The 19,040-nt window shown below is 40.1% G+C and overlaps 1 protein-coding gene across 5 annotated transcripts in view; it reads left to right on the forward strand.

Moving 5' to 3' along the window:
• The window catches only part of il1rapl2 (interleukin 1 receptor accessory protein-like 2), a 483,040-nt gene that overhangs the window by 423,745 nt on the left and 40,255 nt on the right, over window positions 1-19,040 (forward strand). For all 5 annotated transcript variants that reach the window (XM_086305892.1, XM_086305858.1, XM_086305868.1 and 2 more), the window contains exon 8: window positions 12,454-12,586. In XM_086305892.1, coding sequence (XP_086162018.1) covers window positions 12,454-12,586 — 133 coding nt within the window. The remainder of the gene's footprint in view (window positions 1-12,453; window positions 12,587-19,040) is intronic.

The following is a 19,040-nucleotide window of genomic DNA, read 5'->3' on the forward strand; positions in this document are numbered from 1 at the left end:
TTCTTTTCTTCATCCTTTATTTTACTTCCCCTCCTGATTCCTGTTTCTTTATTCAGCTCACAGCCAACCACCCCAAAGGCTAAAACCATCTGTTCATTCCTATTATCATTTTTATTCATCTTTTCTGTCCTTATTTCCAGTGGTGGCTTGGGACCTACCTGGGTTGGACTGCAGGCTTACACACATCTTCTGGCTTAATGTGAAGCAAAATTGTCCAAACTCTAGACATTGATGTTTATTTATTAAGATGCACAAATTGTTCAAAACCCCTCAGTGTGTCTCCCCCAACTTCCAGACAGACCTCTCCCAGAAGCAGTATAGAAATCCCTCCTGCCTTACAAGAAAATGCTATTGCTTCCATAACCTTGTTAGCAATTGATAAGAAACTGAAAAGCATGGGGGATTTTTAAAAAAAAAAATTGATCATTTTAAATGGGACATGTTTGTTACAGTGTTGCAGTTCAGTCTTTAAGTCATTAGCCGTTTCCGGGTCCAAACTCCGCTTCAGTCAAACGAACGCTGCGGCCTCACTGAGAGTTAAAAACTGTCTAAATTCTTTCATCTTTAATAAAATGGTCAGTGTTGCTGCTTTACCAGGTGTAACAATTAAGTTTAACATCCAGGCATCCATGAAAACAGAATTTATTCAATTAACAGAGTTAGAAGTTAGCAGGAAGTTAGCTCGCTAGTTTCCACCTAAACATGACATAGCATGTTCTGACTGAGAGATTTCTGAACAAATTCAAACGTACAGCTCTGCTATCACTTCCAACATAAATGAAGACAGAAAACTAAACAGCAGTGATGTTTGTAGGGTTACTGAAGTTGGACTAGCTGGTATATAATGATGTGCTACGTGGTGGCTAGCTACATAGCTGTGTTAGCATAACATAAACACAATGAAGCTGGAGGATGAACGCTAACTTTTTTCCACTCAATAAAAGTTAACATGAGGGTTGCCGATGGTTACGGACAAATGCAATTGCATGGCAGGATGCTGTAAACAGACCAAAGGTCAGTCAGGAGAACAACTGAGATCATCCATCCACAATACGAGGTTAGTCATTAATATACTGCTGGATGTGCTGGGCTGTAGTTACATTGTAAGGTTTTAAAAACTGAGCTTTAAAATGACAAGGTCACAAGGTCATCTGCTAAACAAAAGTTAGCCTGTTCGATCGCTAGCTGTTCCAGTCTACATGGCAAAGTATCCTTAGGCAGGACACTGAACCCCACAATGCCCCTGGTACGTTCATGTGAATAGAAAACACTTAGACATATGAAAATGGGGTTGTATAAATCTCTTTGAGTAGAAAGTAGAGTAGAAAAACACTATATACAAACCAGTCCATTTACCATTCCAGTTTGGCGTGTCTTGCCCTATTGAAACTACAACTAATATAGTTCACAAACCATACCATTAACCATCAATGATGCCTTCACCCATGTGCACTTGTGTGTACTCATACCATCAAGTTGCTACCCTTTGAAATTCACGCTGGATACAGTGACCACTTCGGTTTCCTGATAGTAATTTTCAGAAGTGTTCCTCAGCCCATACCACTGAGCCCAGTCCATTTTAGGACCACTTTCCAGATACTTGGAGTCTGTCAATATTATAAACTATCCACCATTTGCTGTTTGCATTAACTTTTCCAGTCCTAAGGTATCATTAATCTGCATAGCTGTTTTATTTATATTTGACAGTGTCTTAACTTTTTGTATTTTGCTGTAATTTAGAATCAGGAACCAAACTATATCAGTTCTAAATCTGTTGGAGATGTTGGATTTAACACACTCCCCTTGTGGCTGGTCATTTAATTAACCTTGTCAAGCATATCTGATGTAATCTCCAATCTAATTTCATCTGTTAATTTAAAACCGTTCTTAACGAGGCCAGCCCCCCAGCTAATCAAGTGTCAGGTATAGATGCATTAAGGACTTGGTTAATTAGAGCTGTCAGAAAATGGCCAAATATGGACAGAGAAGGAGGCTGGATTTCCCTTTATTACTTTCCTGGGAGAGTTATTATTTTCATGGGAATCACCTCACGTGGTATCACTGTGTGACTGGGAGTGTTTGTTTGTGGGGATGAATCGAGACGAAGAGGACGATGAAGGAAGAGTGATAAAGTCAGATATGAAGAAATATTTAGTTTATTCACAATAATCAAATATGACTCTTTCCAACTTGTGGCAGCTTCATTTCCTGTTAGACAGGAAATTGGGCCTTTGCATTTCAAGGAATGATTCCCCATCTCATATTTATCAAATAATATGCAGTTTCTCTCGAAGGAGTGTAATGTCAAATTATATTGAAAATTTGCAGGAGGCTTTCAAACAGTTCCATATCACTGGAAACATGTTAAAAATGGACTTCTGTGAAATTACTGGCAATACTTTCATTAACTTTTGAACTTTTCGATTCATTTTCTTTTTTTTATCCAACTTTCTCTGATTTTCCATCAGTATTAAAAATGTTTAATTGCAATGATAATTTAAAAATAAACCATTTGTTTTTGAATTGCCAGCTACCTTATTAAACTGTCTGTGTGAGTGTGTATACATGTGCATGAGTATTTCAGTACATAAAAGGGGTTTAATAGGCTCAAATTCCATCAGAACCACCTCATCATGGTTAGTGATGGAACCTCGTTTATGGGTTCTAAAACTGTATGGTTGATCAAAACTAAATTAGCTTGGCTTCTGCACTCTAACACCATCTGTTGAAGATACTATGTTAATGTGTTAATTAAACATAAATTTTACATCTAAAAACGACACCGTTGCATATTATAGCATTTTACTCCTGTCTCTTTTCTTTTATTGTAATTTAGAATCAATAAAATTGTAACTATTCAAGTTCAGGGATGCTAGAAAAATGTTACTGTAGAACTTGTAGAGTTCAAGTGGTCAGCTCATTAATGCAAATGTCTAATTAGCCAGTCACATTGGCAGCAACTAAGTGCATTTAGCCATGTAGACATGGTCTTGACGACAGTCTGAAGTTCAAAGAGTGAGCCAGAACTGTCAAGAAAGGTGATTTTAGTGGCTTTGTATGCTGCATGGTTGTTGGTGCTAGGCCGGCCTGTCTTGAGTATTCAGAAACTTTTCCCACACAACCTTCTCTGGGGTTTAGAGAGAATGTTCTGAAAAAGAGAACATATCCAGTAAGCTAGCTCTGGGTAAAAAATGTCTTTTTGATCCCAGAAGTCAAAGGAGAAGGACCAGATTGCTGAAAGAGTTGAGTTGATTAGCTTAGTGTGAATTAGCTTAGCAAAAAGACTGGAAGCACTGGGAAATACAGATAGCTCAAACTATTCTAAAACAACAAACACTCATTTTAAATTCTATTTTGTGCAGAGTTTAAAGATATGGACAGAAATGTATTTTAACTTTGGACGAGCAATAGCTGTAGCAACCATAGCTGCTCCCACTGTTAAGCTAATCGAAACAGAGCTCCTGCTCCAGTGCACAGACATAGGGCTGTTTGATACAACGATTTATATCGGATGACGATATTAAAACGTCTATTGGGTCATATTACGCTGTCGTTTGTTTCGTGGTGTCGTAAAATAAACTGTTTATGGCAATATTTTTTTCATCGTGTTGATGGTCACCGTAGTGGCTATATTAATTTCTTAGTTCTCTCTTTATCTAATATATTTAATATAACCACACTACAGTCGGACAAGCAACTGTTTTTTGTCGTTAGCAACAACGACAGTAAACCCAGCGTGTGGCTCCGCCATCCACTTGTTTATTTTCCACATATTCCTTTCACAATAAAGCTGAAGATCCTGTTGAGGTTTTCAAAATAAACTGAATTTATGACAAAATACATTATTCTCAAACATCAAATTTCAGAAAATGGTGGCTGTTAAAACTTATATCTAAAATATATGGTTTAATGCATTGGTCAAAACACTAGCCATCACAAAACACAGCTGAAAACACTTATAGAAATCCAAGTTAGGGAGAAGGAAATGCAGCATATAATAAAAGAAATAGAGAAATTACAGCATTGACCACTTGGCAACAAACAACAGTGACTTTCCCCTAAAAATGTATCTGGCACAAAGGATGGCGTTTCTGAGGAGAGTCGGTGCGGTGTAGAGCCTCCCTAAAAATAGAAAGGATTGAAAATTAAAATGGAATAATTTGTTAGAGGCAGGATGTCTGGAAATAGAAGAAATGAAAGCATGAACAGCCTCCCAGGTTACAGCTGAGCTGCCCACTTACTTACACGTGGCTGTGTGTGTGTGTTTGCGTGTGTTTGTGTGTGTATGTGCGCTTGGCCTAAGTGTGTGAACATGCATTTCTGTATGTGAGCATTCAGCTTGTGTGTGTGTGTGTGTGTGTGTGTGTGTGTGTGTGTGTGTGCGCGCCTGTGTCTGAGGCACCATCTGTGTTGCCATGTGCAGCTGCGTTCCCTTGGAGCCCAAGACCCGAAACTCAGCTGTTACCAAGACAACCCCCACACACCCCATACCTGGTCTACACACAGACACACGTACACACACCCACAGCATTTCAAAATCACCTTAAGGTCTTACACTGTGTGTGCTTTTAAATGAACAGATGGACTGAGATGGATCATTCCTCAGAAAGTGTGTGTGCGCGTGTCTAAGAGGGAGACAGAAACACGCAGTGACAAGCAGATGGGAAGTCTATGTTTCAGTTCTGGATGACTTTCTCTTTTACTCGAGAACGTGCGACATGTGTGATGTGAGGCTGATCTTAGTCTGCGCTAAAATACATATATACAAGACTTTTGTTTTGGAAAGAATTTCATCATGTTCATCTTTTTCTGCTTGTTAGGTCTATTCTGCTCGGAGCATTTAGAAAGTTCCCGTATTAGCTTTTGCTTTGAGAATATTGAGTCATCGGCAGGGCTGTGTGCACAAAGAGCTCCCCTTTCTGAACAAAGTGCATAAAATCTGAGCAAGTGTCTTGGAATATAAAGTCACGGGTGTACCCATGTAATGTCAAGACCATTAAGTGTACCATAAACTGTTAAGAGAAACATAAAGTATATATAAACTTATAATAATGACTTGTGCTCTGGAACATATTATCACCAAGGTTCAGCTGCCGCGATTCATCCATGCACCTAACTGCATTCCCTTCAGCACTTCCCTTCTTTCCTTTAGACAGATAATTTAATTTTATGCTGCGTGTTATCAGGGCCCCTAACCTGGGAATAGACATGATAATTAACCTCTTAGCCACAGTGCATAATCCCTATAGATTATGCAACGTGCCCATCAAATATACAAGTACACTATTTGTAAATCCAGTATTTATGTTCTTCCTGTCACTGGAGTCTTTTCACTGCTTCACAAATCCAGGCTATTTAGCAAGCCCCTGAAGGTCCAGACCTCTACGATGAGAACCAGTGGTATGTGACAAGAGTTTTTAGCAATATTTGACAATTGGTGCTCCTAAATTAAGGCCAGAGTACAATCTGGCTCCAGAGGAGCTGTCTGGACTTGTTAAGAGTATGAGTGTTTTTCCAGCCGTGTGCAGTTCTTGCAGATTTTTTTTTTTAACTCTCTAGCACAGAGGCAAGATTTATGTGGAAAGGATCAGTGCGTTGGTTAAATCAGTGTCACTGAAGCATGCTGCTGCCAGAATTAAACAATGTGCTTATGCAAGCCTTGTCTAACTGTGGCTAGCTGTCAGAAGTGGATAGGGTCTTTGCTCCAACATCTGCTGGGTCCTAAAAAGGCAGCATGCAGAGGGCGCACAGAGAAGCAGAGGAATATGTTTACTGTCTACCTGGAATAAGATATAATGGCTCTCCATATTTCAAGCTGACATATAAATAGTACAATATCGTCAATATCGTCATGTCGTATTCAATATGACATGAAAATTAGTGACTGAGGCTGTAATCACACAGTAAAGTCAATGATATCAAAGACACCTGTGTGTGCACTTCACTTTACAAACTGAGAGGCCACCTCCATCTTTTAGATACAGTCTATGACCGCAACCTGTCTAAACACAGTCAAAATAACTAAAAGCCAAACTGGACTGTGCGTATTTACTCCTCAAATAAATGTGCCACCTTAAGATTGTTCTAACCTACTGAGGAAACTAAGGGAAGATTATTGCACCCCCTTACAGCCCAGAGGTCAAATAAGCTAGCTATGTGACACAGGATGACACAAGGGTACAACAGATCAAATCCAGGCAGTTTTTTGAAAGCCTCAATAGGGAGAGAGCAATAGCAATAGGGTTTTTAAACAGATATGAACAGTTGCTGTTCTAAGTTGGTTTTATTTACTGGCTCACAGGAGCTTCACAGTTCTCCCACAGAGTTCTGTTCGGTCCTTCATATCCACCAGAACTCGTATTGGTCCAATATAATTTTATTGAATCATTCGGTCTGTCTTCACTCTTAGAAACCTGCCAGAGTAGAAACAGTTGAATCAATCATTGGATAAAAACCATCCAGTAATTCAGTGGAATGACTTAATTGAAACTTAAGTATCTGCTCTGAAACACAGCCAGGTTTCCCCTGACAACCATAAATATCCAGGGGAGAAGGGACAATTCAATCCAATAATATGTATTTAACATTAATCTCGGTGTTAAGTAGGCCAAGGTTTAATAAAAAGGGTGAATCGCAGATGATGGGGGAATATAAAAATATATGACAGTCAAAGTAATTCTGGGTCTGTTAAGTGATTTTTTTTTCTTTTTTTAACCATACTTGTCAAGTCAAGTGATGGAGGGTTCTCTCAGTGTGTGTGTGTGTGTGTGTGTGTGTGTGTGTGTGTGTGTGTGTGTGTGTGAAGGTAGTTTTCAATGATTCATTTCCCTCGTTAAGAGTTGTCCTACTTCTCTCCTACAATCCTTTACCTGAATGTTTTCTGCTCTTTTGTCATTTCCTTTAGACACACACACACACACACACACACACACACACACACACACACACACACACACACACACGTTTGGTATGCTGTCCAGAAAAATAATCTCATTGACATATACTGTTTCAGAAGTACTTTGATTATTCTGCCTGTCGTACTCTTTACAACAGTTCTCGTGTAAGGTGCATAAAATCACCTGGATTTGCATAATAAAATATGCATTTGTCCGCACATAGAAAGCACACTGCAGGTGAAAGATTTCTATAAAAGGAAAGAGGGAGAGCAAGCAAATGAAAAGACAGACGAGGGACAGCATGACGACAAAAACATCTTGACGCACAGAGGGAAAAGGCTGGGAGGCGAGGAGATTTGAGCGAGGATCTATTTTAGTGATAAAATGTGAAAAGCAAAGAACAGGGAACCCCAAAGAGTGACAAGTGAAACAGACTAATGATGTGAATACCAGCTATAAGATTTACAGGAAGTGAGTAAGACAGACACCAGATTTATATGAATTTCCCATCTTATCGTGTCCCTTTTCCTCACTTTTCATCTATATGAAATATTGCTGGCATCGCAGTTCAGTTCATCCTGGAATTTGGGATATTGCTGTCAAAACAAATGACATAATTCAGAACCGGCGGGTGTTCAGTGACTCTGCTGTTCATTTGAGACCGATTTTAAATGTCAACTTAAAACAAACGAGCTGATTTGTACATCCACCAAATATTTCGGTAACAGTAAGATTCATATTAAATGTAATATTGCATGCCACTATGTGCCTATGTGTAGCTCATTTACTTGACAAGCCAAAGCCCACTAGTTCAATTCCCGCAGGAGATGCAAACCTCCTTTGGGGTTATATCACTACATCACCACTGCTACCTGGTTTTAGACAAAGATATCCTGAGTAAATGCAAAATTCTTTCTTTTTAAAGACAGATTGTCATCATCCACACTGAGGGGTTTAAGTGTGGACGGCCTGTTTAATGTTTTGGCAAAGCCAATCTGCAGTCACTTGCCGTCTTCGGAACAGCTTTGGTGCATCGAGGAGGCAATAAAACGGCAACAAAACAGATTCAGTCTTTTGTCGGTTAGTGATTAACAAATCTGTTGCCATTTACATGCACAGAGATTCACATTAACTTCTTACTTTCAGAGTTCAGCGAGAATCTCATAGATTTGAAACTGAAAGTTCGTCCACTCGATGTAACTAGAATACAACCAGTTGACAACCACCTGAGTCGAGCCGTTTGTTGCATATTGACACAAAGCAGATGAGTTGTCCTGATTGGTGCAACCTGACTTTGATTGATTACAATGTGTTAGCAATCTGTCAGCATTCATAAATTAGTTGGTAATTATTTGCAAACTCTCACCAATCTGGCTGAGAGTAACTGCAATCAGTCTGAGTCACAGTGCAAGTGTTTGCAGGCAGATTGCCTCCCACCAAGCAACTTGTGCATCTGCCTTTGAAAGAGGTCCGTCAGCGATTGGTCAACTACTTGCAATGGGTCTCGGACAGAAAAATAAATCAATGCAATCATGGAGGAACCGTTGATGTTTACTAGTTGCAAGGAGGTTGGGATACAAATTTGTCCACACAGGTTGTACACTAAGGTTCAACAGTTACACATCTTGTTTGCAAATTTTTAATGGCTTGTGTTGCTAGAAACATTTGTCTGCTTTGGTAGTTTTAGTGATCTAAAACAAAATTATGTGGAGCTGAAACTGAAACTGTGAAAGGCAACAAAGTGCTCTAAACTGCAAAGGACAACGGCACTGCTCACTGCGTGAACCCCCAGGACAAAATCCAGGTTTTGCATTAACACCTCTGAGTTTGTGAAAGTTCTCTGTGTTGCCTACAGTTTACTGTGGACACTCATTAACCTGCACTTCGATAGCAGTTTACAGTGCTGCTTACTTCACACACAGACGCTATCCTGATGAGGATGCTAAGTGCATTCCCACAACCTTCAAATTCAGAGTGGTTTCCTTCAGTTCAAGATTAAATTGATTTGTTCATTTCTTTAGATGTATCTGAAATGAATAAACCCAGTGTAATAAATGAACAGCAATGAGAACTTTTCACTGTTAGAATGCAGCACGAGCCTTTGACAGGAAAGGACCTCAAAACGCACAAGACGGGCCGAAGGAAACAGATGTCAATGTCTGATACCAGCAGCTCCTTTTGCTTGGATAAAAAATGAATTTAAAAAACTAAACCAAGGACAAAGCAAAGTCTGGACCGATTCTCATATTCAGCTGCTTCTTTATGTGCATCTCTAAATGCCAGCGACGCTACACTGAGGAGTACAGACAAGGCTGTCGGGCTACAATAACGATACAAAGAGGTGGAATCAGATTGAATTTGACTTTGTGGTCACATGACTTCTGTTTGCAAACTCACTTGTGATCGGGGAGAGTGAGTCCTTCCTCTGTTTGTCACACCAAAGAAAACAGAACATAGTTGTGATCACACAGAGGAGCAGTGTGAAACAGTGATGCACCAACTTGAGAAAATTCCTGTCAGTCTTTCTTATTAATGACAACAATACAGCACCAGCCCTCATTTTTCCTCAGCTTCTCACAAATATCCTGCCGCTACAGCCACAAATAGGAACGATGACTCGACTCAGCTGTATTAAATGCAGGCTGCGTTTCTATTTACTGGAGAGATACGCACACACAAAGTCACTCGCCCACACTGACACACACCCTCACGCCACACAAGTGCAAACAAAGTTGATGATTTTAATCACCATAGCATGCTGAGAACACAAGCACACCCTCGGGGTGCTAATCAATTACTGCAGAGCTCAAATACACACACCTACTTACTCGCACAAACACACACACACACACACACACACAATCAAGCTAAACTAATTTCACTCCAAGCCAGATTTTTTTTTCTTTTTTAAGTGATTTCTAAAGTGTGTGTGTATTTATACGCCTGTACTGCAGGATGATGTCTGACTAGGCTCAAAGGTAAAAAAAAGAAAAATCCCACGCAAGCCCACCAACACACACACACACACACAAGACATGTGAGGCTTCAGTGGGCACTTTTTCTCTGAGTTTGTTAGAAATTCTAATTTCGAGACTGGCAGAAGTCAAAGCCTCCTCGTCCTTTTCCATCAATCAAAATAAGCAGCGCAGTGACACCAAACATAAAGACATTTCCATATGAAAACAGTTGCGTTTTGGCATTGACCAACTGAAGGAAACCTCATGTTTATTCAACCTGTAACCAGTTTGTGAAGATTTTTACTTTTGCTGCTCTAAATGTTTTGAATTTCTTCTGAAAAAGATAATTACCCCCCAAAGCTTGAAAGGAAGAAGCTGCTTTTCCCACGCATGAAAAAACAACACCTTAAGTGTTAACTTTACACAGACATACACCGAATGTTAACATTCACTGTTGGTTCATGACTGTGCTGACAGAGCTATCATTATGATAATACCAAGGTCTATCATAATTATCTGCTAATTGACTGCCTAACGAGGTAGCGCTCATTAGAATGCTCATTAATACTCCATCATCACCACTGATAGCTGTAATCATAGAGTGATGGGGGTTTCAAGGTCTTACATGAGTGTGTGTGGATACTGTCTGGCCATAGATGTGTATTTACATGTGATTTCATAGTATTGCTGATTGATTCTTCCAGCAGTAATACATTAAAGGTACACATCTGTTGAATATGGAGCTCTGCAGAATCAAAGCTTCATGGCTCAAACTAATTAAGCTGCAAGTACACTATGCAACTGAATTTAATGAAATACTTTTGTTAAACCCCTTGAATTAAAGCTGAAAATTTGCACTTCAGTCACAATTCGGTTTTATTTATATAGCTCCAAATCACCATCACCTCAAGGCACTTTACACTGGAATGTAAAAATCATACAATACAGAGAAAACCCCAACAATCAGACAGCCTCCTCTGAGCAAGCCCTCTGTGAAAGTGGGACGGAAAAACACGCTTTTAACAGGAAAACCAGAGGCTCAGGGAGGGGGGGCCATCTGCCACAAGCGGCATATTAGTGAATATGAATCGGCTCGAAATATTTTCTGTTCTGTCAGTAAATGTGCGGCTAATTTAAACTTTAATATCATGGCGCTATAAACCTGAAATGATGAAGTTGTCAATGCGATCAATCAATGCGATATTTGATGGGATAAGTTAGCGAGGACAGGGGTGATGTGCTCATGCCTTCTAGTGCCGGTTAAGAGGTGTGCTGCCACATAATGTGAATATAAACAATAGTTGTTGTTTTTTACAGTAATTACATAAACAAACACAATTGTGTCTGAGAGTCAAATTGAGTCATTTGAAATCCAGTGAACTGTTCAAGTTTGTCAGAAAACTTGTCCAAGCATGCAGTTAGCTCTATAAACAAATAACTTCTTGTAATAGCCCCTTTCATTGAGTACAGAGCTGCCAGGTATGTAGTGGTCTGTGTCACATCGCTCTCCTCCAGAGCTGCTGAGAAAAAGAAAACTGTTCACTTTGCTTTTCAACAAAAGCTCCAGATTCATTTGAAAAGTGACTGTTTTACAGTTCAAGCACATTCTTCTTTTTTCTCAGGTCATATTAGGAGTCCATCGACATTCTTTCTTACTCACTATCACAGAAAATTTCACAGTTTTTGTGATTTGGAGGAAAATCATCCCTGAATTTGTAAAGCTTGAAAACAGTCCTCATTGCTTTTGCAGCTTTGCTAGCAAAGGTTCTGATGTCCAATCCCACTTTGCATCAGTCAGTTTCTCGTATTTCTCTCTCTGTTTAGTTTCATAATGATGATTCAAATTTTAACCCTTAAACATACCAATCTGCTCTCCACAAACTAAGCACACAGCTTTTCCTTTGACTTCAGGAAATAAGCACTTGAAGGTCCAGGTCTTGGACCCTGCATTCATATTTTGGGGCTAGCAAAATCAAGGGGACCGTACAGGAGGATCTTATGAAGTAGATTTGTAGATCCTTAGGAAAATCATATATTTACCATGTAAGATAAAAAGAAATCCACTGGTGCTGACACGTGTTTGCCTCACTAACACTACATTTCCTGTGTATGCCACCTGTTGCCACAGACTCATTTGCTCAGGTGAAAGGTTGGCAGTGCTGCAGCTTATGATACACAGCAGTATTTTACCTAGTGTGATTTTGTTTCCTCTCATGATTTCAGAAATGTGTTTGCACACTTCTCTTTAAAGTGATATTACTGTCACCAGGAGGAGGCAGCAATTATTTCAGGTTCTCATTTCAAAGGGACCCTGCAGGCACCCAGCTACACACCTCGAGTAGTTTTCTGCACTGGCTCCCTGTGGCTCCCTATCATCCGGACACCTCTTTGGAGAAATGAGAAAGGATATAAACCAAAATGTGCCAGATTTGTTTAATGACTCCTTCTGTGCTCAACTTTCAGTGTGGTGTCATCTTTAATGTGTGTTTTACCTTCAGCCTGGACTGCAGCTGGTTTAAAGATTCAGCTGCAAAACAGTGCAAATTCATCCTCCGTGTGGCACTGTGTGGCGTCTAACATTGCTGTGCTGTGTGTTGCAGGTATGCCTCTCAGTCTGGACTGCAAGGCATTTTTTGGCTACAGTGGAGAAAACAGAAAGCCCATCATCTACTGGATGAAAGGAGAAAAATTTGTTGAAGAACTTGCAGGGCATATTAAGGAAACTGAAATGAAGTAAGTAAACTATTTTCTAGAGAACCACTGATTCAGTAACATACTCAAAATGATCCTGAAATCAGTGTCCTGAGGGTGGGGGGCAAGTAAATTCTAAGTACATCTACTGCAAGACAGTATCAATTACATTCTCTCAAGTTTACAGGTTTCTATTGTTAATTAATTTCTGAATAGGCTCGACTCCAGCTGCTCTCCTCACACTGTCAGGATCTAATTTGGTCTCTCGTGATTTATGACTCATTGAGGGTTTTCTGACAGCTTTCTTCTCAACTTTTCTAAAAAAAAAAAATTATGAATTCTAATAATAAAGTTAAATTGAATTCATTTTCTCCCCTATTGGGACCAATTACATTGGAGTCTATTGGGAAAGGCATGATTGTCTGCGGGGCATCAAATATCATTAGAACAACCTGCTGGATCGCTATGGTAACCATCAGAGAATTTACATTCTCACACATGTGCACACACACACACACACAGTCGATGTGAGTTAAGAGAATTATGTCTAACATCCATTAATTACACATAAAACAGTTTATCATCAAAATCTATAAAAGATGAAGTTGAAAGCAAAACATTTTATTTAATTAATCTCCGTTGTTCAGTCGGGAGGCGGGAATGATGGTGGTCTTGTTGCTTTCTCCAGTGGGTCAATGCAAAAGGTGTAAAATGAGGTAGAGACTTGACTTGCTACACCCCTGCGTGTTGCACTGAAACAGTCCTCAAGTCTGTGAGTCCTAAACCTGTCCCAAAAGAACCAATCAACAACTGAAACCGGAGACATATTAGCCAATCACGTTGCAGCGCATGTGCACAGTACAGGGGGAAAATGTTTTAGCTTAATTCAGGTAAAGTTTGCTGACTTTGCTTAAAATCTTTTTTCCCTGTATGTTGTATTTGTATACATTAATATGGCTTCATATTTCAAGTATATCCCACCAGAGCACAGAGAACAAATGATCACAGTTATCCGACATAGATTTTTGGTTTTTATACTTACTGAGATAACAAGTAGAGCAATACGCCTGACGTCACACACCTGAAACAGTCAGGACCTGAAGTATGCACACGCATCAGTGCGAATACTTGATTTGGTAATCTGTTACAGTTACAGCTACTGATTAGATCTTTAGGGGCGGGACCAGGACAACCACAGATATCTATTGAGTATACCTGAAATTTAGAGTGCTATAAAACACGACACTGCTTTTCTGTGTTTTTTCTTTTTCAGTGGGTGATCTCGTATAACTCGCCTCATTTCAAAGCATTTGCCCTTTTTCACTCTGCAAAGCGAAGAAGCTAGAAAGTTATTTCAAATCTTAGTGGAGATCACAAGAAGTTCAGACAGACTTTCCCAGCGCATCTAAGACAGCAAAGTATTTCAAACAGCCTGCAGCATGGTGGTCATCTTTTCTGTAAATAAATGAGCCCGTGAAAGGCTCTGGAAGTGGTCTTTGAAAGTAAGATGGGATAAGGTAGGCAGGATTAGACCAGACAAATCCAGCCTGACTCTTAACTCACCTGTTAATACTCATGTGCATGAGTGCTGCAGACTCATGAATCATAATATTTAATTTGTGTATGGATTTAGCTACTTCAGTTATAGCTACAGCTGCATCATCTCCTCTAAGCAACAGTAGTCAAGCTAAATAATGTGCTACTACCTGAGTTCATGTTGGAGACGTAACTGCAAAGTTTAGGTCCGATGGGGTTCAATGTTTAGTAGATGAGCACTAAATGCTACTGACTGCTGTTGCAAATTCAGCACCTGTGTTTTAACTGAGCAAAACATTTAGTCCATGGGTCATTCCAACCGCACATCGTGCCAACTCCAATCTGAAGGTCCAAAGTTTGAACATATATATTGAGTGCTGAGAAGTTTTAGCTTCATATATCAAATAGTTTTTAAGATACACTTTTTTGAAAAATAGTCCATCGGCCCACTACCACGCACTGAAATATGAGTCAACATTTGAACATGAATATGTCAAAGACTATTAAAGATAAAAGCCTGAAGTTTGCACCGGTCTTTCTTAACATCAAAATAAATCAGGATCTTTAATGTGGACCAGATATATTTCAAATGGTCTGAAAATTTTAAATTTAAAAAAAAATCACACACTAACAAAGAAACTTTACATTCCAAAAGACAACCAGTAACAATTTCTGAATGGTGTGTTGTTGAATTTTACAGTAATACAAAAAGAAAGCTGGATTTTCACGATGGTACTGTAACTGTAACTCACAGGTCCTGGAAATGAAAAATATGAAAATATTTAACAAAATTATTTTCAGAGTTATATTTTTGGGTACCATCTGGAATTTCGTTTTATTCGAAGAGGACAATCTGCTGAAATTTTAATTTTTGTGTTTAATAATATTTTTTGGCTTTATTGGATAGTGAAAGTCAGGAGAGACAGGAAAGCAAGGAGAAGCGGGGAGACACACAGAAAAGGGTGACGGGTTGGACTCAAACCCGAGCCTTTGCAGGAGTATGCTTGATGATCAGGCAGAGTGCATGTGGTGATTTGAGATGGACAAAAGTTTCATTCAGTTCACACAGGTGGGGCTGTGGTGGTCTGTAGTTTTGCTTCTCCCTTCATTATATCTTTAAAATGATTTAAACTGACAAATATTTGGTTTGGTTTTCATCCTGCACTGTGACCTGGCCAATCATGGCCTCTTTAGATTATCACATCAGCTTATTAATTTTAGACATAATAAGCAGTCGTATGAGAAGCAAAAGCCTGTTTGGTTTTCTTTAAGCGCACTACTTAAACTCAGTTAATAGCAGGTTGGAAAGATTCTGGCAATAATGAATGTACCATCTACACTGTGTGTGTCACTGTTTTTCCCCTATTCAGGTTAATGCTGCTCCCTTTTGAGCAATACTTCTGCACCATCGCGTTAAAGAAAAAGTGCAACATAGTAATGTAATCTAAATGTTCAAACTGCAGCACGTGGGCATTAGTGTGGTTAACTGACACACTAAGAGCTGTAATCAAAGCTTTAATATTAGAAAGTAAAATGCTCACTTCTGCTCAAAGAGCCTTCACAGGTCATGTTATCAGCCGAGCACAGCAATACTGATATGAATGTTTATCTCCCCTAAAGGGAAATCCTCTTGCCCTCCTCCCTTCATGGGGGAGGTCACAGGTCAGAGTCAGCATAGCAACAGTGGCTCTGAAGCCAGGTGACCTTCAGTGTCTTGCTGGAGGACACTCCAGCAGCAGAGCTGATTACCAATCCAAGACTGGAACCTCAAGAATGTATCTGTGACTGCTAATCCACCTCCTGCCCTCTGAAAATGTTCTCTCCTGGGAAAATGATGTTGTAGAGAGCAGCACGGTACATGAGTAGGAGTGTTTAAACTTGAAACTAATCATGCCCCATAGTATTAAATTAACCTCTGCCTGATGAGTTCTCAATCTTTCAGTCCAGTCCTCTGGCCACCTCTGATCCAATCATACTGCTATTCCAAGTTCCACAATCGCACTCCAGCAGGTCGACTCCCGCTGTGATGCCCATTAATCTGTCCACTTTAAGCTCCCTTCCCCACGTCCTGCAGCACTGGCCCGAGAACTTTGTCTATGTCTGTTTGCATAGTGTCAAACACAGTCTCGTAGCCTCTGTGATAATGGGAATACCTGTAATTACCAAGGCTTGCTCTCTTACTGACACACTCACACCCTGCAGCACCCAAGAGGATGTGATAAAGCTGCGAGTTTGTGGAGAAAAAACTCCTGCCAACAAGTGCCTCTCTTTGTGAAACCTTACTTCTTTTTCTGGAAAATGTAAATCCATAGTCTAAGTAGTTTAAGTATGTTGGGTTAAAATAGCAGGCGAGACAATATATATGAGCAGTATCATCAGTTTTACTCCAGCTGTTGGCTGAGCTCAGCTTCACCGCTGTCCAGCTTCTTCACGTTTCTGCAACTCAGCTATCACAGTCCGCAGCTCGTTCATGTGCAATGAATTGGTAATTACAGTATTTCCACTTGGGCCAGTGCTTGCTTCATATTTTCACTTGAAGGCAGCCCATATGTCTACTGATGCAGAGAGGCCTTCTTTTACCTGCTTGAAATTCACATCTGTTGTCCAGTCCAACTGCTGTCAAAGCCTCACTGCTTCACTGTTCACAACCTCATCATCAACCATTATTTTACCTTATATTTTCTTTGTCATGAAGCATGGTAGTTAGCCCGTTCTAGGTGCTAAAGTAGGAGGGAAGCAGGGTTTTTATGTTAAAAAGTTGAGGTCTGCATTGCAATTGGGAACACCTTGAAACAGAAAGGTTTATTGTATGCTTCCTGTCGGCAGTGACAAGTACAACGGTCTGAGGAGACAAAGCATCAATAATACAGAAACGAGTTGTTTGATCCACGATGGGTCCAGCTCGCAGCTTAGAAGACTGAATGATGTACTGCAAACATCTTGCTACTACATACTGTACAACAGGGTACCTTCAGAGGTCTGACCTGTGTTATCGCTACACTCCAGTGGAGAAGTTCAGGGAGGTACAGAAGGAGAAGGGCACTGTTGACATGAAGTGAAGAGTTGTAGGATTGGAAACCTGGGAATCTGTTTGAGGAGGAGAGTAGTACCAGACTTTTGGGATAGTGGAAAAATAGGATAAGGCCACAAACAGACTGTCAAATATTGCCAGCCCATTCCTCTGGTGGATCTGCTATCAATAATATTCCATAGCTGACTTGATTTCTTGATTTATAAGCTGTGAGACCTTCTACTCTGGGCTTATTCCTTCTTGCAGCTACCTGGATTCAATTCTGCCCTAGGCCCTTTGCTGCATGTCATCCCACCCATCTATCCTTCTGGCTGTCCTCAGTATCTGTGTCAAAGAAAATGCTAAAAAACTACTAAAAAACACACACACACACATATATACATATACATATACATATATATATATATATATATATATATATATATATATATATATGCACGCACACAGTGCTGACCTTTGAGATACAGCTTGGGTCTGGGTGTATCTAAGGTATCAGTTTCAATAACAAAGACTGATTTATTGTTTAAAGAAAAGTGCAATTGTTGTGTTTTATTTTCAAATCAAAGTTGCACATCCATCAAAGCCTTCAGACATGAGCGGAGAAAGAGAAGAGCAGAGATGATAGATATGATAGAAGAGCACAGTGTGTGATTTTTGTTCGACTTTTGGGACCAGCGACGATGACCTTCTTAGATCTAAGTTCAGTTAAGCAAACTTGGCCTGATTCCATTTGGTGAGTCAGTTCATTTGGTTGAAGTGAGCTGTGTGGTCACATCCACAACAGCAGTCATCGCAAGGCACTTTATATTTGAGAGGGAACCCAGCTGATCAGACAACCAGCCCCATGAGCAAGCACTTCACATTGGCAGGGAGGAACAACTCCCTTTCAGCAAGAAGAGACCTGGGGAGGGGAAGCCATCTGCTGGGACTGGCTGTGGGTGATTGGAAAGCCACAACAAGAGATGCAGGCCTTGATATCATCAGAACAGCAACACAAGTGGAGGCAAAGATGATACAAATGATGAGCATGCACACAGTGCTGACCTTTGAGATACAGCTTGGCACATACATGTAGCTGAACTCAGAGAGGAAGGATACTTTGGCTGATGGTGTCACGTTCACCAAGATGTACAGATTATGAGGAGAAAAACTTGTGCTTTTAACAGTGACTTTTATTTTGAAATGTACCCATTTAATCACCGGAGGACAGAAAGAGGAGAAGGAAAGGAGATGTAGGATATAGATAGCTAATGGCTAGAAGGTGAGAAAAAGGGAGAGGAGTGATGTGTTTTAAACTAAGCATTTTAGCAAGTCTCATCTTTTGACAGCAACCCCTGATGCACTGTCCTAGGAGACTTCAAAGTGATGCACACACTGAAAATCTCTGACACGGAGCAAGGAAAAAAAAGACGTACATGCAGAGATGGTGGTAGTCATTTTGCTGTATGTCTTCCGGCACATTTGACATTTTGAGTCTCATAACCCTTTCTGTAATGTTATCCATCATTATTAACCTGCATTGAGACTTCACTGCTCTTTCTGTGCCTCTGGTGCCACGAGGGAAGAGGAAAGCATGAATATTTAGGAGGTTAGAAGTTCAATTCCCAATGGGAATGCCTGTGCTGAAAGTTTGCGTGTCAATTTTCTTTGCATGCAGCCACTTGGATACAAGCCTCAAGTGACAGATACAGCGCATTTCTGTGGTGAATTACAAACAGAGCTGCAGGAAAATGACTACACAGTGTCTCATCGCTGCTTGTCATGGTTGGACTGTGCCAACTCCCATGTGGTTCAACCCCTGTGTGTATTACAATGTGGCCAGTCTGGATTACTGTACTGTACGCTGAGTCAATGCAGCACATACTGTACAGAAGAAGGATAACAAAATCCTGTGGACCATCTCGCCTGTTTCTGACAAGAGTGCTGATT

Source organism: Aulonocara sp. 'chitande type north' Nkhata Bay, linkage group LG2 (assembly GCF_057382095.1).
Source record: "Aulonocara sp. 'chitande type north' Nkhata Bay isolate Kocher_YH1m ecotype deep benthic linkage group LG2, A_spYH_male_GT1.1, whole genome shotgun sequence".
Taxonomy (NCBI): Eukaryota; Metazoa; Chordata; class Actinopteri; order Cichliformes; family Cichlidae; genus Aulonocara; species Aulonocara sp. 'chitande type north' Nkhata Bay.